Source organism: Sus scrofa, chromosome 1, assembly GCF_054392235.1.
Source record: "Sus scrofa isolate SSC_HxYL_T2T_F1_AM1 chromosome 1, Sscrofa_HxYL_maternal_Yorkshire_Landrace_v2.0, whole genome shotgun sequence".
NCBI lineage: Eukaryota > Metazoa > Chordata > Mammalia > Artiodactyla > Suidae > Sus > Sus scrofa.
This window is the reverse complement of record NC_139383.1, coordinates 172,899,477-172,919,906: the sequence shown is the minus strand read 5'-3', so window position 1 is coordinate 172,919,906 and position 20,430 is coordinate 172,899,477. Positions and strand designations below refer to the sequence as shown.

Genomic DNA, 20,430 nt, shown 5'->3' with positions numbered 1-20,430 from the left:
AATAATTAATTTTGAATTGACTTTCTATTACATATAAAAACATAAAATCCTATACAACATCTTATGACAAGTGAACAGCTGCAATTAATTCTTAATGTTAACTTTTCATAAAATTTATTTCAAAAGATGTATGGCTACACTCGTGGATAGTTGTTTATTTTGTCTTTCCTTGAGTCATGGTATGATGCCTCTCAAATGCAAATGTAATTTCTATAAAAGTTTCAGGACAGGAGGTTTATTGTTTAACACATGTTTTATCAAGAATTAAGTATCCAGATTTAATAGAAAATTTATAAGATCCATTTTTCTAAGCGACAAGGCTGTAGATTAATCTCCCCTGTCACCTTTCCCATAATCTATAAAGAGAACTGAAAATTAGCCTAAACTCCTGATTTGTTTTAATTAACCAAAACCTTGTACATAAGTTGCAGTGAGTAAATTTTAGAACTTAAGTTATCTTCCCCTAGTGTGATGTTGTCACATTGTTTTGCAAAATTAGGTTTGTGGATAGCAAAGTATTTTTTCAATTTCTGCCTCTTTATTATAAAATCTTTAGCTCTACTTGGGCAAAGTAAGAAATAACGTTAAATCATTTTTCCTGTCCTTTATATTGCTATGGTGTCATTGTGAAATACTCTAATTTCTGTTTTCATCCCAGTCAGAGTTATGGACAGGAATTCTCTAGCTCAAGGGAATTCCAGTCCCCTGGTCTGTAGGCCCCACATGATGGAATCTATGTAAAGAAATCCTAACCAAATTCCTCTTCCTTCTCACTCCTTCTTCACTAATTGCATGATTTTTAAAACTTCCTGACATTGGAGACCTCTAAGAATAAACATAACTAGCATTGCTGTTTGGTTTCAGGGTGATGCATGTACATTATCACCTTGCTGCTTCTTTAGACCTGGCAGGATTCTCCCTATAATTTTTATAGTGGCAAACACACTGTTTAATAATTTTCAAACAATTCAGTTCAGAACATTTAGAGATGAAAACTCAACTATGAAGCTACTCCAAAAATTTCAAATGGAAAAATGAAGTCCAACTCTTCTTTCTAAAGAAAGTCCATGAAGTTGAGGCATTTTACAGTTGGTGGATTAGCACATGTTGTCAACAGTGTCCTACGTCATGTCATTTTTTACCTGTAGAACATGATGTCATCAGTTTCATTCTTTGTGTTCAGTAAAAGATATTTGATCGGGACAAGGGGTAGGGTTCGAATAGGTGGAGCTCAGGGGATTCTTTAGGACAGTGAAACTATTCTGTGTGACAGCTGTAATGGTGGATACCTGTCTGCAGGTTTTAAATCATGTAGGCGGTCAGAGGAGGGAAGATCCCAGGATGGAAGGCAGAATATGACAAAAGAGTGTAAACATATTACAAGTCTGTGAAGCAACCTCACTGATTATGGGATGGAAGAACAGGTCTTGACCTAAGTTCCTGGGGATGAGTGAACACAGAAGGCCCAAGAAATTGTACATAGCCCTGTCCTCTAGCTGATCCCACTCTTTGGTTGCTTTTATATCACATAAGTTACTCTGCATAACATCTTGTGAATAGTATAAGATTTGTAATTTATTGTTAATGTTGATTTTTATCTTCATAAAATTTATAAAGGAAAGATGGCTATAATGTCATAGGTATTTGCTTAGGGATTTTCCCTCTCCTTTAGCCAGGGGGTACAGGTTAACAATTGAAGCCACTAGACCTCCAAAAACACATCAAACCAGTCTAATCAGGAGAAAAATCAGGCATATCCCAATTTAGAGACAGTCTACAAAATACCTCACCGGTAATCCTCCAAACAGTCAAGGCTATCAAAAAACGAGGACGATCTGAGAAACTATCACAACAAATAAGAAGCCAAGGAGACACAATTAAATATGATGTAGTGTCCTAAATGGGGTCCTGGAATAAAAAACATTAATGGTTCATTAATTATGACAAATTTGGCTTACTAATATCAGATGTTAAAAGTAGAGAAACCAGACATGGGTATATATGGGAACTCTATGTACCATCTTAACGGTAGTTCTGTAAATCTTAAACTGTTCTGAAATTAAAAGTTTATTTTAAAAAATATTATTTGAGGTTTTCAACTAGTTTCAAGAAGTATATAGGTGGTAGATAAGCCTATCTCTTTATTTGCTTTGTCTCATAATTGGCCAGAATATCTAAAATTTTGATCAAATTAAGAATGAGTCTGTTAACTGGACAGCCACATGTAAATCAATGAAACTGGAACACACCCTCACACCATGCACAAAAATAAACTCAAAATGGCTTAAAAACTTAAACACAAGACAAGACACCATCAAACTCCTAGAAGAGAACACAGGTAAAACATTCTCTGACATCAACAGTACAAATGTTTTCTCAGGTCAGATTCCTGAGGCAACAGAAATAAAAGCAAAAACAATCCAATGGGACCTGATCAAACCGACAAGCTTTTGCACAGCAAAGGAAACCATTAAAAATAATAATAATAACCTACAGAATGGGAGGAAATAGTTTAAAATGATGCACTGACAAGGGCTTAATCTCTAAAATACACAAATGACTTACACAACTCAGCAGCAAAAAAAACAAGAACCCAATTCAAAAATGGGCATAAGACCTAAATAGATATTTCTCCAAAGAAGATATGCAAATGGCCAACAAGCACATGAAAAAATGTTCAACATCGTTGATTTTAGAGGAATGCAAATCAAAACTACTCTGAGGTACCACCTCACACTGGTCAGAAAGGCCATTATTAATAAGTCAACACATAACAAATGCTGGAGAGGGTGTGGAAAAAAGGGTACCCTCTACATTGTTGGCAGGAATGCAAATTGGTACAACCACTATGGAAAACAGTATGGAGGAACCTCAGAAAACTAAATATAGAACTACCATATAACTCAGCAATCCCACTCTTGGGTATATATCCAGACAAAACTTTCATTGAAAAGATACATGCACCCAAATGTTCATTGCAGCACTATTCACAGTACAATAGCCAAGACATGAAAATGACCTAAATGTCCATCAATGGATGAATGGATTAAGAAGATGTGGTATATACACATATACAATGGAATACTATTCAGCTATTAAAAAGAACAAAATAATGCCATTTACAGCAACATGTATGGAACTAGAGACTCTCATACTAAGTGAAGTAAATCAGAAAGAGAAAGACAAATGCCATATATGATATCACTTACATCTGGAATCTAATATATGGCACAAATGAAACTTTCTACAGAAAAGAAACTCAGGGACTTGGAGAACAGACTTGTGGTTGCCAAGGGGGAGAGGGAGAAAGTGGGATGGACTGGGAGTCGGAGTTAATAGATGCGAACTACTGCATTTGGAGTGGATAAGCAATGAGATCCTGCTGTATAACATCTAGTCACTTATGATGGAACATGATAGAAGATAATGTGAGAAAAAGAATATATATGTGTGTGCGTGACTAGGTCGCTTTGCTGTATAGTAGAAATTGACAGGATACTGTAAACCAACTATAATGGAAAAAATAAAAATCATTGAAAAGAGTCTGTTTAGCTTTTTGTCATTTAATGAAGCTAGTAATAGCTTAAGAGTCCTAATTCATGTCCACAACAGCATTCTCTCCTATTCATAATTTGCATGACTTCTATTTAAGGCATTTAAAAAGTTCTAACCTGATAAAAAACATCATAGCATGATTTAATAGCACAAAATCAACTTCTTTGAGCAGTCTTACTGTTTGTGCTAAATTGACAGATAATTTAAATCTACTTAATTTATTTAAAGATTAATCTATTTTCTCTTACTTTATTTTAGATGAATTAAATAATCTTGGGCATCCTGGTGAGTAATACAAACATAAAACATTAGCTTTAGGTTTTTTTAAGTCACTGAATATAGTAACTTATACAGATAACTCTTGCTATAGTAGTACTAGTAATTTTTTTTCCTTTATTGAAATATCATAATTTAGTGAAAACACTAAAAATATTCTAGATTGTAAGACTACAAGGGTAGAAAAATAAATATACTGAGGCATCATAAAATATCAGTGTACTTCTTATCATTGTGAATGATAAGAATCTATATCATAAAGCGGTTGAATGGGAAAGCACGTGATCTTTCATTTGAAAGACAAGGAGCAGCCTCTGAAATATTGACAGGAGAAACATTTGCCAGATCCCCTGGGTCCTTGTTCGAAGCTCCTCCCTGAATGTACCTGAACTAGTTGGGTGGGTGTTTGCAACTGAAGTGAAAGTATCATTAGTGAAGTTAGTTGGTGCTGTACAGATAAGTAGTTGGTCACTGGCCATTAAGAGACTGACAGCTGGGGGAGTTCCGAACCCAACTAGTATCCATGAGGACTCGGGTTTGATTCCTGGCTTCACTCAGTGGGTTAAAGATCCGGCATTGCCATGAGCTGTCGTGTAGGTCACAGACACAGCTCGGATCCCGAGTTGGTGTTGCTGTGGCTGTGGTATAGGCTTTGGCTGTAACTCCGACTTGCCCCCTAGCCTGGGAGGTCCATATGGAGGTCCCATATGCCTCGGGTGCGGCCCTAAAAAGAAAAAAAGGAGAGAGAGAGACTGACACTTGGCAGGTGTATTTATCATTCTCTGGGCAATTTTAATCAGAACAGGTATCTGAACAAGTTCAGCTTAAGGGAAGCCTTAACTGAGATGAAAGGCACAGTGATTAGCGAGGACTCTATGAAGACAGAGGATGTCAGTACAGATTATGTCCTGAAGGGCAGTGATGGAGACTGGGACTGTATCTGAAAATAAAACCTTGCAGGAGCAGATTAAGACAGTAATTGTATCAGTTAATATCTGTAGAAATCCCTCTTATTTCTCAACATGTTATTGTTGCTCTTTTTTTTTAAGCAATAACTAGTTTGTTTCGTGCCCGTATTCTGTTAATAAACATCTATTATTGTGAGCGATGCTCAGGCCTTGCTGATTACATATAAACACATTCGACAAACCAGAGGCCACCATCACCAGCATGTCACTGCTGTGGTGCCAGCCAGGCTTGTGGAAGCCTCCCTCCATGAGACTTGGCTGCACACACCCCAAACTAAGACTTGCTAAGGAACCACCCTCATCACATAGTTTTAGTTGCTTTTCTTAATCTGGGTTGAACCCCCTTTTCCTGAATTTGTCTGTTATTTCATGCCCTTCAATGAACATTATGAAAAGCTATTTCAGGAAAACTTTTGCAGTTTTCTACCACCACTAAACTTCTAAAATTTTCCTGGCCCCCTCTTTCATTATAACCTTTCTCCTCAAGAATTAGAAACACCAAAAAATTTAGTTTAAGAAAAACATTTAATAGACTTTACTATTAGTAGACTATTAGCATACCTATTATTAGCAATGCAAAGAGTTACCCTGTCTAGAGTACATTACTGACTGAACTCTAACTTGCCCAGCATCTCCTCCTGCGTGGTCCTTGGGACTGGGAGGTATTTCATTTTATTACAGTAGATGACAAAAAGCATGACCATGGGATGCCCTTTCTCTCTGGCCAGCATTCAGGAAATATTAACGATTCCTGGTGCTGCCTATTTCTACCACCAACCTTTTTCAGATTGTAGTTTCCACCTAACCTGTTTAAAGGCTGTCACCCCCAGCTGGAATCAATTACCAAAGACTTGTCTCTGCCCTGATTTTCCAGCCAGGTATATGTTTTTATCAAGAACCTGAAAACGTTCAAATTGTAATTTAGCTGTTAGAAACCACATTCTGTCTTTCATTGCTTCCATATCTCTCTAACCCCAAAGATGTGTGTGTGGTGGATAACAACTCTTTATCTTTGTGTTTTTATCTTTCTTTAGATAATAAAGAGCAAACAGCTGAGCAACCTTTGGGTGAGTAAGAGCTTTTATAATGCTTAATCAAAATACAGTTATAGAAGGTAACTCTTACAGGGATCATGGAGGGATGAGACTTTTTTAAAGTGACAACTTTCACACATTTTTGAATAACATTGAGACCAAATGTCTTGTTTTGAATATTTGTAAAAAATTATAGAAGACTTTGAAAGATTAGAAATTCAGTTTCTGGGACCAGATCAGCTTCTATGGAGTGATTTCTATGTTTTGGCAACATACAAACATGTTAACAAAAGGAAACATGTATAGGTCACATGGGAATGAGGACTGCTCTCTAGGTGGGGCTGGAGGTTAGGAAAGCACCGGAAAGGTTGCAGGAGCAGCTCTGTATGTTGAAGGATGAAGAGGAGAAGGACCTTCCAGACAGAACATGAAATCCTGAATAAATGTCATAGAGAAAGGAGGTGTTGTCTTTGGTGAGTTGCAAATGGCAGAGGGTGCACTAAGGCACGTAGAGAATCCAGATGAAACCAGGTTTTGAGGACCCCATTCCTCGGAGAAGCCACTGGAAGGAAACTTTGATGGAAGGGTGAGATTTGTCTGAAAGGCCGGTCTTGCTTGTATTGGTGTAGAAAATAAACTGGAGGTTGGACAACGTTTACGTTAGGAAAAAATTAACAGACTGTTGCAATAGTCAAGAAATTATAGAAATCCAAAACAGGGTAGTACCAAGATAACGCAGAAGACTGCAGAGGATAAATTCAAAAGACCTTGAATTAATGGAGTCAGCTGTTTTCGTTAGTATAGGGTATAAAAAATACAGAGGAATCGGAGTTCCATGGTGGCCTAGCAGTCAGGGATTTGGCGTTGTCACTGCTGTGGCTCGGGTTCAAGCCCTGGCCCGGGAACTTCCACGTGCTATGGGCAAGGCCCAAAAAAATAGAGGAATCACCATGCCTGCTTGGATTCTTGCATGGATCACTAGATGGGTGGTAGTACAGCCCACTGAGTTAAGAAAATACAGAATCAAAAGCAAGATTCTGAGGATAGATGACTCTCATTTTGGACCTAACCGGTTTGGGATATGTGTGTCCCATCTGAGCAGAGATGCACAGCAGGCAGCCTCATGCATGGACCTTGAACTCTAAGGAGAGGCCAGGATCAGAGATCATCACAGGCGTCATCAGCATAGGGGTGGAGGCTGACACCATAAGGATAGCAGCCAGGAGATTGCTGCAGGCTGCAAGGGAAAGGGCATTAGCTGAGGGAGGGCATGGCCCAGACTGTGTTTAACAACTAGAATCTGTTGTCACTGATCAGATAACATATAAAAATCCAGATTTCAGGATTCTTTTGAAAAGTGGTAGCTTCAGTGATCGCTGTTATTTGTGGCTAAATAGTGGCTGCCCCTTTAAAGGAGCGTGTGCTCCCCTGTTTTCCTGTTGTGTAACAGTCAGTCTACTTCTCTCTCTCCTCCCCTCCTTCCCCTTGTGGTCTTGCCAGGTAGCTAAATTTCTTACATGGTGGCTGCTTCCCCAAACTAGAAGCTCTCAGGACTTCTTAAGGTTTAGACCCAGAATGGACAGAGTATAACACTACATTATGTTCAAAGAGAATCACAGGGCAGCCCAGACTGGGGGCTGGGGTGAGGGCCACCACCCTTCGGGAGAACAGGAAACCTTGGTTCCTCAGGGGATCACCTTTTACCACAGCTGGAAGGTAGCATGGACTAGGGTATGGATGGTTTTGTCACCAGACTAAGGAATTTGGACTTTATTTTGTAGGACATAGAAATTAAAAGATTCGATGCATGAGACCAACAAGGATTAACATTCAACCGGTCAGATTTGATGTTAATACTCAATTTTTGATGGATGGCTAAAGGTTTTTTAATTTAACAAACAGGTAGCACTTCATATGTATTTTAAACCTTTGGAAGACATCTAGGATCATGTAGTTCAAATATTTTTCTGAAGTGATTTTATTCTGTTGCTTAATCAATAGCATTTGATTTATTTATTTCATTTCCTTTTTCCAATAAATTGTTTGTGTTCAAGAAATTGTGGGTGGCTTTTACAGTAAATGTTTTTCTACAGAAAATTTCTTCCATTTATTTTATCACTTGAAAACCATCATAAGTCGCTTATATAGTTGCTAGTTTGAAGGTTTCTTCAGTTCCTTCTTATCTTCTCAACTTTACATTTTCCGGTTTCTCTGTCATCTCTCTAAAGTTTGACTTTTCCTTTCCCTTTCTACAACTAATTCCTAGAATGAGTCTTTGTTATCTCTTATTTTGACCACTACAGTCTGCTTCTCTATTCTAAATCCACCCAGTTCACCTATCACTCAGGAACTGTTTTACAAGTAGAGTGGGCAAGGTAAGTTATTTCCCCATCATTTTTATTACTATTAAACTCAAAAAATGCTCCAAGATAGTTTGAGTACTAGCTATTAAAAATTATCATTGGGGTATAAATCAACTATAATTAAAAAAATTTTTTAAAGATAAACATACAGATTTCCCGTCATGGCTGAGGGATTAATGAACCAGACTGGAATCTATGAGGATATGGGTTTGATCCCTGGCCTCACTCAGTGGGTTAAGGATCTGGCATTGCCATGGGCTGTGGTGTAGGTCACAGACATGGCTAGGATCCTGAGTTTCTGTGGCTGTGGCGTAGGCCAACAACTATGGCTCTGATTCAGCCCCTAGTCTGACCCTCTATATGCCTCGGGTGCAGCCCTAAAAAGACAAAAGACCGAAAAAAAATTTAAATAATAATAATAAAAGATAAACATGGAGTTCCAGTCATGGCTCAGTGGTTAACAAATCTAACTGGGAACCGTGAGGTTGTGGGTTTGATACCTGGCCTCGCTCAGTGGGTCAAGGATCCGGCATTGCTGTGAGCTGTGGTGTAGGTCACAGACTCGGCTTGGATCCTGTGTTGCTGTGGCTGTGTCGTAGGCCAGTGGCTACAGCTCCAATTCGACCCCTAGCCTGGGAACCTCCATATGCCGCAGGAGCAGCCCTAGAAGAGGCAAAAAGACCAAAAAAAAAAAAAAAAAAGATAAACATAAAAATTATCATTGGGGGAAAGTTTTTGAAGGGTTATGGTCAACTATTGATACATACATTTTAAGCTCCATTAGTTCTTAGATCACTGAACGCTTGCATTCTGTAAACTATACCAAGTATTCTTTTCAAGCAGATAACAAAACTCGTGAATAAAAAATTGATCTTGGAGTTCCCATTATGGCTCAGCAGTAATCAACCTGATTGGTATAGTATCCATGAGGACACGGGTTTGATCCCTGGCTCCACTCAGTGGGTTAAGGATCCGGCATTGCTGTGAGCTGCAGTGTAGATTACAGATGCGGCTCAGATCTGGCATTGCTATGGCTGTGGTGTAGGCTGGCAGCTGCAGTGCCGATTGAACCCCTAGGCCGGGAACTTCCATATACCATGGATGCAGCCCTAAAAAACAAAACAAAGGAATTGGTCTCACTAATGTGGACTCTAAAATGTGGCACAAATGAACTTATCTATGAAAAAGAAACAGACTCACAGACATAGAGAACAGACTTGTGGTTGCCAAGGGGGGTTGCAGGGAGGGATGGATTGGAAGTTTGGGATTAGCAGGTGCAAACTATTATATATAGAATGGATAAACAACAAGGTCCTACTCTATAGCATAGGGAATTATATTTAATACCCTGTCATAAACCACAATAGAAAAGAATGTGAAAAAGAATATACAGGAGTTCCCTGGCCTAATGGGTTAAAAGATCAGGCATTGTTACTGCTATGGCATGAGTTTGATCCCGGATCTGGGAACTTCTGTATGCTGCAGGCATGGCCAAAAATAGGAAATTAATAAAAAATAAAAGAATGTATTTATATGTATAACTGAATCACTTTGTTGTATAGTAGAAATTAACATTGTAAATCAACTATACTTAAATAATTTTTTAAAGGAATTGATCTTAGCAGAAACAGCCTATAATGTTTAATTTGACAATCGGCTTTTTTTTCCCCAAAAAAACTCCAGTGATTTTTTTTCTATTACATACCTGATAATTGTTTTCTGTCAATAGAACTTAATTCTGATATATCTTCTAAACTATCATAATATCCCACAAAAAACCCTTTATGCTTTACAGACACTTTACTGCCTGAATCACACTGGGAATCTCATGATTTGAGCTATAATGATGTAAGCCAGCAATGGCAGGTCCTCTGCCTCCCATCACTCCAGGCAAATTGAACTGAATCCATCACTGTATTGAGATTATCTCTGAACTTGGATAGGGTTGATGGGCTCAGGAAAAAATGCACTGAAATTTTTCTGTGGAGTAGCCAGCTCAGAGTCCTGCTATTATAGTGGGTAAATTGGTGTGAGAGTATGTTTCTAGTTTCTTTGTGTTTAATTTTTTATTTTACATCTCTAATTTAAGGAGAAAATTATTTTTTTAAAAAAGAGGAGGAGTTCCTGTCGTGGTGCAGCAGAAACGAATCTGACTAGGAACCATGAGGTTGTGGGTTCAATCCCTGGCCTCGCTTAGTGGGTTAAGGATCCAGCGTTGCTGTGAGCTCTGGTGTAGGTCGCAGATGCGGCTTGGATCTGGCGTTGCTATGCCTCTGGCATAGCCTGGCAGCTACAGCTCCAATTAGATCCCTAGCCTGGGAACCTCCATATGCCATGGGTGCGGCCCTAAAAAGGCAAAAAAAAAGAGGAAATACAGAGATGGTAATAAGTCTCATACTGCCTCCTATTGAAATGCATCTTGAGTATTCTCAATGTTTTTTGAGTTTTATTAAAGCTAATGGTCATTTAATAGGAGCTTCATGTCTCAATTTACTTATTTATTAAATAGTAATTGGCCTTTTTTGGAATAGAAGATCATCATTTGTACAGCACTTGAAGTGACTTATTGAATTAGAAATATGGCTATCATTTCATTTTTTCAAAAATGTGCATACTCATAAGAATAGGCAATTTGCAAGAAATCTCTGAAAATGTAAATATAAAACAAAGATGCTGTGACATAGAAGTATTGAGGCTTTTCACATAGAGGGGTTTTCTGCCACTTTGAGAGTCGCATTGTTTGAATTGGTGCTAGTCTTTCTCCAGACTTTGTTTAACCCTAGACTTGAGTGTCCTGTGGAAAGAAGAAATTTCTGAGATTTTTGGTGATATTTAATATTAATGATTTGAAACATCTAAAATTACATTACACTTTGTAGATATCAAGTCAGCAATGTGATTATTTGTGTCTGTTTCAACTGCAAAAGAGTGGTATTCATATTAATTTCTAAACAAACTACTTAACAGCCCTTAGTGACAGAGCATGGTCACCAAGTCCTGGCCAGCATCAGAAGGAGGTGGCTCTTTAGCCAGCTGGCCAGGACTGCCACATGTTCTCGTTCCACCTTCCCTGCTGCTCCTGGTATCTCAGTCACAAATTCAGACTGTTTTGTGTGCTGCACACACCCTATTGCCAACCCTTGGGAAAGACGTTATGACAGGCTCCTACCGTCATGGCACCATCTCTAATCTTTAACCTTTAACCACACCCCCGACTGGCAAAGGTACAACTTTGAAGACCTCTTAAACCCTAAGCTGTGTTCAGCCTTCCACAACTCTTTTGGACAAGCTGTATGCCAGATTGAGTGAGCTTACTTTTAAAGTCATGTGTGGATCTTTTTGCCTCTTACAAACAGAAAAATTCCTCACCTTTGAGCGAAGCCTCAGTGCACTAAGGTCAGAAAATGAACTGTGCAGTATTCATACAAAAAGTCTTCACACAGCCCTAAGGGAGCCGCATCTCACCCAAACGGGAAAATTTTAAGAAGCTAAGAGAAGACAGTGCATCAACTGAAAATATAAAAATATAATATTTAGGGAATTTTCTGGTGGCCTAGAGGTTAGGAATTGGGTGCTGTCACTGCTCTGTTGTGGATTTGATCCCTGGCCTGGGAATTCTGAGTACCGCAGGTGCAGGCAAAAAAAAAAAAAAAAGTACAGTATTAAACACCTGCTTTCCTTTCCTCTTTGTTGTTTCCCCTTACCTGCTCTGATGTGAATTCCTGTCCCTCTTTTTGGTGTTTCTTTTGTTTGTTGGCTTCTTCCATTGTCAGAAAAATATAACCTAATGTGATGGTTACCAATTCCAAACATTCCTTATTTGCAATTTGATCTAAAAATCTAGTTGAATATTATATTCTTTCCATCAGTTGTAATTCAATAAAAGTATTACCTCGATATTAGATACCATTATGCTTCACATACAGCTAATATCCTTTGCCTAGTTCTCAAAAGCATCAATTAAGCTTAATTTCAGTTATTTGATTTCTTAGCCTTTGTATTCCTCAGTAGAGTATATTGTCTGCTACATAAAGTGGTAGCACATGGAGTTCCCATCGTGGCACAGTGGAAACGAATACCAACTAGGAACCATGAGATTGCAGGTTTGAATCCCTGGCCTCGATCAGTGGGTTAAGGATCTGGTGTTGCTATGAGCTGTGGTGTAGGTCGCAGATGTAGCTCAGATCCCACCTTGCTGTGGCTGTGGTGTAGGCTGGCAGCTACAGCTCCAGTTGAACCCCTAGCCTGGGAACCTCCATGTGCCACAGGTGCGGCCCTAAAAAGACAAAAAAAAAAAAGTGTTAGTGCTAAAATGAAATTAAATAATAATGGAATCTTGTAAAGCATACTTTTTCTTATAATAATGCCATTTCCATAAGTTTTAATTTTTACATCCCCCTTTAAATCCCCCCCCCCCTTTTTTAAACAGCAAAGGACAAGGTTGCTCTTTTGATAGGAAATATGAATTACTGGGAGCACCCCAAGCTTAAAGCTCCTTTGGTGGATGTATATGAATTGACCAACTTGTTAAGACAGCTGGATTTCAAAGTCGTTTCCCTGTTGGATCTTACTGAATATGAGATGCGTAACGCTGTGGATGAATTTTTACTGCTTTTAGACAAAGGAGTCTATGGTAAGATATTTATCATTTTTGTTTTTATAATTATCCACTGTTCTTTTTGTTGTACAAGTTAAGAGTTAAACAGAGAAAAGTATGGTGAACACTTGCTGAATTGAAAAGTTTATTCTTTTGGAGTTCTCTTTTGTGGTGCAGCAGATTAAGGATCTGGCAATGTCATTGCAGCAACTTGGGTCATTGCTCTGATGTGGTTGAGTCCCTGGCCTGGGAACTTCAACATGCAGCAGGTGCAGCCAAGAAAGAAAAGTTTTATTCTTGTAATAAAATATGGCTTGATCTTCATTCCATAGCTCCTTATGACTCATTAGCTTGATGTCCTTACTCTCATGTCTCATTTTTGTCAAAACAACATTGTCCTTATTAGAATTCTTACCTGTCTTGTGTGATTGTTTTGTTTTGTTTTTTGACAAGAGCTACAGTAAATTCCAATGACCAAGTAGCAAAATCCATATTCACATATGTAATACACTATTCTGTGTGTGTGTGTGTGTGTGTGTGTGTGTGTGTGTGTGTGTGTGTTTGGAGTATAAAAGGTTATAACCAAATGTACATTCCACACGTTTCCTTTTTATAACTACTGCGTGGCATTTTCTGGTCCTTTAGTAGGAACTAAAATTTAACAAGGAAAGGATGGTGAGGGAGGCATATTGTAACAATCAGTAAACTAAAGTTTTATCCAGATGTAAAGATGGACCTCCACAAAAATCCTATCAGTAAATGTTTAATGTTGTTCTTTCATTTAAATGTGTTTAAGAACACCACATACATGATAGAGATTCTTTAAAGAGAGAATATGCTGGAGCTCCCTCATGGCTCAGCCAGTTAAGGGTCTGGCCTTGTCACTGCTGTGGCTCTAGTTACAGCTGTGGTACAGGTTCAGTCCCTGGCCCGGGAACTTCCACATGCCACGGGCATGGCCAGAAAAAAGCAACAAAATTAAACAAAAAGAGAATATGCTGTCAGTAGTAACTAATTTCTTTGGTAATGTCTTTCTGTCAGTGGGCGTAACTGCAAGTATGGGATGGCCAGCTGTCATGCTCCTGAGCTGTTTGCTGAGAGCTGTGCTTCTCGTGAAGTTGTGCGATAACACTCTGCCAGGAAAGTGACATTTTAGGCCTGTTGTTAGGATGCCACCGATAAACAAAGCATCAATTTGGCTCCTCTATCGTTCCAATTATTTTGCTTCAATAATTTATAAATTTAACCCTTTTATTTATAATTAGACTGATATGAGGAGGCAGGGTTGATAGAACTGCTGAAGGTTCTCAAAGTGGAATTTTTTTTTAAATGATTTTTATTTTTTCCATTATAACTGGTCAAAGTAGAATTTTTAATGGAAGAAAAAAGTTGTTTTCAAGATTTAGCATGTTACTGTATATGGATGGGATGGGGGAGCGTCTTAAAATCTTCCTAAGATTTAAATGAATTTCTTCCTAGTAAGAACTATAGTTGTTACACAAATGAATCAAGGTAAATACCTAGGATTTGGACTTTCAGTTATTATGCTGACATTTTAACAATGTAATCTTCTTTATGAGTGATGACTCTGGCTGAATCCATGCATTTTTCTTATGAAAATATAGTAGGGTATATGATACAAATGTGCCCTGTTGGTAATTGGTTTATATTTTTTAGTCTGTAATAAGGCGGTTAGTTATTTTAACTTGGTTTAGGGAGTTCCCATCGTCTCTCTGCAGTTAGCGAATCCATCTAGCATCCATGAGGACGTGGGTCCAATCCCTGGCTCACTCAGTGGGTTAAGGATCCGGCGTTGCCGTGAGGTGTGGTGTAGGTTGCAGATGCGGCTGCTCGGATCCCGCGTTGCTGTGGCTGTGATGTAGGCCAGTGGCTATAGCTCCGATTAGACCCCTAGCCTGGGAACCTCCATATGTTGAGGATGGAGCCATAAAAAGACAAAAAGACCAAAAAAAAAAAAAAATTAACTTGGTTTATAAGTGTACAGATAGCTTAAACAGGAAAAGGCTTCTGAAACTTCCCCAAAAGTAATGAGGTGAAAGGAAAAAATACTAACCATCATCTGCGATTGCTGAAGTATTTTAAGCGTGAGGGGTTACGTGAAGAGTTTTGATTATTTATTCTCAATTCTTATTGACATTGTCGCTTTGGCTTTAAGTCCTTTGCCTTTTTAAATCTAAACTTACTTGTGCCTACAAACCTGAGAACCAGAAATATTAGGAGTTTCCTGGTAGCCTGGCAGTTGAGGATTTAGCATTGTCACTGCTGTGGCTCAGGTTTGATCCCTGGCCCAGGAAGTTCCACATGCTGCAGGCGTGGCCAAAAAAAAAAATTATGTATATAAGTTTTGGCAAGAAGATTTCAGCTCATGCCAAAGCTTTGCTGCAATAAAAAAACATCAACTTGGAATATGGAAAAAAGAGGCATATTAAAGCAAAATGGCAGCTTAAGAAAGCTAGAAAGATTCTTAAACACTACTGATTCATGTCTTAACAGGACGGCTGCATTATATTGAAGTATTGTGACTATCCCAAACATCAGACACATCTGCTTTCCATGTAAGTGCGGTAGAGGCCTGAGGGTGTAGGCGTTTCCCCAGGACTGTGCCCTCCCAGACAGCTGACAGCCCCAGGGGACCAGGAGCACTTTGGGGGGTAGGGGGGACAGAGTGCTAGGAATGTCATAGGTGGAAAACACAGGCAGTCATTTATGCCTTTCTGTATTATACTGCCTGTGGGTTCATAGAAGAAATGCAAATTAACAGAACAGAAAAAAAAATAATTCATTTTAAACATATAAACATTAAAAACACAATCTAAGAACAGAAATAACTGACTATACTACATGTCTTAGAAGCTAAGTAAGGATAAAGATTTCCAGTTGTCTTAACATAGTTAAAACTAGGATAGAGAGTAACTATTTGGCCCCATATCCACCCCACCCCCCAAAGCCTTTCTACATTCATCACTTGCTGCAGCTGAGCTGTGCTTTGATAGAGACAAAGATTAAAGGAGTCTGGTCAGAGTATGCAAAGCCTCACTCACTCTGGAGGACTCAGTCACTTCAGGGCAGCTTAGTGGTTACGCAGCAAACCTGAGAGCAACCTGGGCTCAGTGCTCTGGCCTTTCTCTTCGTAGCTGTGTGCCCAAGACCAAGTTATTTCACCTTTCTCATACACAAAGGATTTAGCAAATGGACAGACTAACTTAATGAGGTTGTTAGGGAATAGATAGTTATCCCTGTGCTTGTCATGCTAAAAGTGCTCAAAATACTATAGCTGTTACTATGTTGGAATTTCCTGAAGTCAAGTTTTTCTTTATTGTTAGGTGGGGGATTTGGATAACCTTCCACTTCAGGCCTCAATAGATAAATCCAGCTCTCATCTGTTATTACATATTAAGGTTTAGCCTAAGATTTCATTGGAAAAAAAAAAAGTGGTTTTTTAAATGATAGTATAATGAAGCCATGAAAAATAGTACACTGACATTTTTTATTTCCTAATAGTAAAGTTAACTAGAAAGCCAGCAGATTATAAAGAGACAGTGTAATGCAGTGTAGTAGTCGATCTGGCTGGCATCTCACTTCCAGTTTTGTTACCTATCAGTCGTGTGAATGTGGGTGAGGTGTTAAACCTCTCAGCGTCTCAGTTTTTACATCTGTAAAAGGGGGTGATGCTGTTAGTATGGGATCCGGGTTGTGAGGATTATATGAGATAATAGAAGCCAAGCGCTTTGTTCCAGCCCTGCCTGGCACTCAGTAAGAGCTGTGTAGATTGGTGGTGATGCACGTCTGATCAGAGCCTGGGCTAGATGCACTGCAGCATAACTCTAGTGGGCAAGTCTTCCATTTAAACAGTTATTTTCTCTGTAGACAGAAATATCTGCGACAGATTATGTACTTGGAAATCATATTCCCAAGAAGTAAAACTCCCAAAAGCTCTTAACTCACAGGATCATATTTCTAACCACACTGAATCTTTGATGTTCTAAAAGATATCCCTTTTGTCCTTCTATCCTTGAATAATAGGGGAGGTTAATTAAATGAAAGTGGAGATGGAATTTTTAAAATATAGTGATTTGGTCTAGTTATTTTACATAAAAATACTGAATCTCCTGCAATATAATTCACATGTAGACTTTGATACAAAGTGCTTATTACACTTTTCATGAATTATTCTGCAATGGAGAAATGGTATTTTGCTGTTAAGTGCTTTCATTTCAGTGATTGCAGAGCTGAGCATACAGTGTTGAAATACTGGGCCACACTTAGCTTTTCCTGGATGATGGAAGCTAGACCTTCCCTTTGGAAGTTGCTTTTTCCAATTTAAAAAAAAATGGATTAAAATCAGATCACAGATATGAAGGTGCTTTGAAAACTGTAAAAATGCTATGCAAATATAAAAATTAATGTTTTTATTATGATTACTTTTATCAAAGAAACTGTATGTAGAACTATAAAATGTTCATAAAAGCCACTACAGGATTTTTTTTTTTTTTTCTTTTTGCCATTTCTTAGACTGCTCCCACGGCATATGGAGGTTCCCAGGCTAGGGGTCTAATTGGAGCTGTAGCTGCCAGCCTATGCCAGAGCAACGCTGGATCCAAGCCGTGTCTGTGACCTACACCATAGCTCACGGCAACGCCAGATCCTTAACCCACTGAGCAAGGGCAGGGATCGAACCCGCAACCTCATGGTTCCTAGTCGAATTCGTTAAGCACTGCGCCACGACAGGAACTCCCAGTATAGGATTTTAAGCCTCAGGGTGCTACTGCAGGATTTCCCAGCAGGGAGAGGCTGATGTGTGTTAGAAAGTAGGAGACCAGATGATAACCTGCAGGGTTCTGATTCTGAGATAAGCCTGGAACCTCGGTGAAGATTTGGGTAGATGGAGTGGCGATGAAAATTTGAGCAGGGTCTTGGGCATTAAAAATAAGGATATCTTGCTCTGGAAGCAGGAAGGAGACTGATGGGGAATAGAATACTTGACAGGGTGTAAATTTTACTCTTTTAAAGGATACAATTTAGTGGTTTTCAGTGTGTTCAAAGTTGTGCGTCCGCCACCTAATGCCAGAATGTTTTCATCACCCCAAAATGCAACCCCATATCCATTAGCAGTTAATGCCTCAGTTCTCCTTCCCCAAACTCTTGGCAACAACAGCTATACTTTCTGTCTCTGGATATGCCTATTGAGGACATTTCATATAACTGGAATTACTCCATATGTGTCCTTTTGTGTCTGGCTTCTTTCCCTCAGCACAGTGTGTTCAAGGTTCATCTCTGTTGTAGTGTTATGTTTATGAGTGGATAATCTTGTGTGGATACAGAACACTCTGATTATCCATTCCTCAGCAGATGGACATCTTAGTGTTTTCCCCTTTGGGGATATTCTGAATAATGCTGCTGTGAATGTTCATGTACACATTCTCCTGTGGACACACATTCTCAGTTCTCTAGCATATTTACCTTGGAGTAGAACTGCTGGGTCATATAATTCTGTTTCTTTTCCTTTTTTTTAATTTTTATTTTTATTATTTTTTATTTATTTATTTATTTATCTTTCTGTCTTTTCTAGGGCCGCACCCACGGCGTATGGAGGTTCCCAAGCTAGGGGTCGAATCGGAGCTATATTCACCAGCCTATACCACAGTTCATGGCAACTCCAGATCCTTCACCCAGTGAGCAAGGCCAGGGATCAAACCCGCAACCTCATGGTTCCTAGTCTGATTCACTAACCACTGAACCATGACGGAAACACCTTTTTTTTTTTTTCAATAGCCACGCCTGTAGCATCTGGAAGTTCCTAGGCCCGGGACTGAATTGGAGCCACAGCTGTAGCAACACCAGATCCTTTAACCCACTGCACCAGGCTGGGTATTGAACCTGCATCTCCACAGCCACCCAGGCTGCTCCAGTCAGATTCTTAACCCACTGTGCCACAGAGGGAACTCCTTAAGTTTCACTTTTTGAGGAACTGCCTAACTCCAAAGTACCTGCACTATGGCACATTCCTGCCAGAAATAAATAAGGTTTCCAGTTTCTCTACATCCTAGTCAACATCTGTCATTACTTTTTTTTTTTTTTGGTCTTTTTAGGGCCCCATCCATGGCATATGGAGGTTCTCAGACTGAGGGTCAAATTGGAGCTGAAGCTGCTGGCCTATGCCACAGCCATATAAATGCCAGATCCGAGGCGAGTCTGTGACCTACACCACAGCTCATGGCAACACTGGATCCTTAACCAGCAAGGTCAGAGATCAGACCTGCATCCTTATGGATCCTAGTCAGATTCATTTCCCCTGAGCCAGGATGGAAACTCCTGTCATTGCTTTTCTGATTATAGCCCTTCTAGTAAATGCGAAGTGATATCCCATGTTCCCAAATGGTCAGTGATGTTGGGCATCTTGTCATGTGCTTATTTGCCACTTACATATTCTTTTTGAAGAAATATTTATTCAAATTCTTTACTCATTTTTAAATTGGGTTGTCGTTTTATTATTGTAGAGTTCTTTATATATTCTGGATATAAATATGTGTGAATAAGGATATAAATTTGTATAAATAAGGATATAAATATCCTTTGATGGATATATGATTTGTCCTTTTTTAATGTCCTTAGAGACAGATGAATATTTCCTCCCATTCTGTGGGTTGTCTTTTCACTTGATCTTCATTGCTTAGCAAATTGATCCCAGTCCTTTGCCATGATTTTCAAAACGCTTCCTATCTGTGCACTCTGACTTTCATTTACAGTGATGATTCGGTTTCTTGCCGGGATACTTCTTTTCAGCGACCTTTCTGTTCAGGATCATTCCAGGTCCAAGCCTTGCTTGTTTCTGTGCATCCTGACTATAACATCCCTTGCTATTGCTCTGCCTTTCAGGTTGTACCCTTTCTCTTAAGACCACCTGTTATCACTGCACCTCACACTGACATTCCTCTCTGCACTTTATTCATCTCATTCAGTGGTCGTCCTCATCACAAATACGCCGACTTCTCTTTGTTTAACCACTAACATGAGTGGGGATGAATTAGCTGCAAGGTCCTCAGGGCCAGGAACTCTGTCTTTACTTCTTTTTCATTTTCCTCTCTACCTACACGATAATATTCAGGGCTCACCTGAGGGAGAATAAACCCACACTGAATAAATAGGTGTGTCCACTTTTGTTATTTTTGACCTAAAATGGGAACATATCAAAGAATCATTTTTCTCATTTGAATAATAGTTCAAGAAAAGTAGGCCACCTGGATCTTGCCCTCTAGGACCAAAGGAAACAAGTTTTCTTTGCTCTTAAAAGACACCTTGCTAGGGCGGGGCTGCAACTATAAAGAATTAGCTTTTTTGTTGGTTTCCCCTATCTAAATGCCTTTTTACTGTTTGCTTTAGAATACCACATAAAGAAGGCATCATATCCAGAATATTGAGAGCAAAATTAGTGGGCTCAAGACACTGCATGCTTAGAGGAGTGTGTCTTCATCAAGTGTTCACAAGTATTTCTATCAAGTATTTTTTATGAGGGTCCATATTGATTTTTTTTTTTAACATCCAAAATGAACTTCTTTTCAAGAAGGTGTTCCAAGTGGTTTGGTGCAGTTTGTCTAGTACTATTTCTCAGCAAAGAA

The 20,430-nt window shown here is 39.0% G+C and overlaps 1 protein-coding gene across 14 annotated transcripts in view; it reads left to right on the top strand.

Moving 5' to 3' along the window:
* The window catches only part of MALT1 (MALT1 paracaspase), a 67,632-nt gene that overhangs the window by 30,669 nt on the left and 16,533 nt on the right, over positions 1-20,430 (top strand). For 5 of the 14 annotated variants that reach the window (XR_014816266.1, XM_084977716.1, XM_021100025.2 and 2 more), the window contains 3 exons: positions 3,814-3,840; positions 5,834-5,866; positions 12,626-12,829. Coding sequence is in view for 9 of the 14 variants with exons in the window: in XM_084977716.1 (XP_084833842.1) it covers positions 3,814-3,840; positions 5,834-5,866; positions 12,626-12,829 (264 nt within the window). In the remaining 5 variants the exon portion in view is untranslated. Of the gene's footprint in view, positions 1-3,813; positions 3,841-5,833; positions 5,867-12,625; positions 12,830-15,307; positions 15,370-20,430 lie in introns of all 14 variants that reach the window. The other 9 variants (XR_014816294.1, XR_014816283.1, XR_014816281.1 and 6 more) reach the window with 3 other exon arrangements.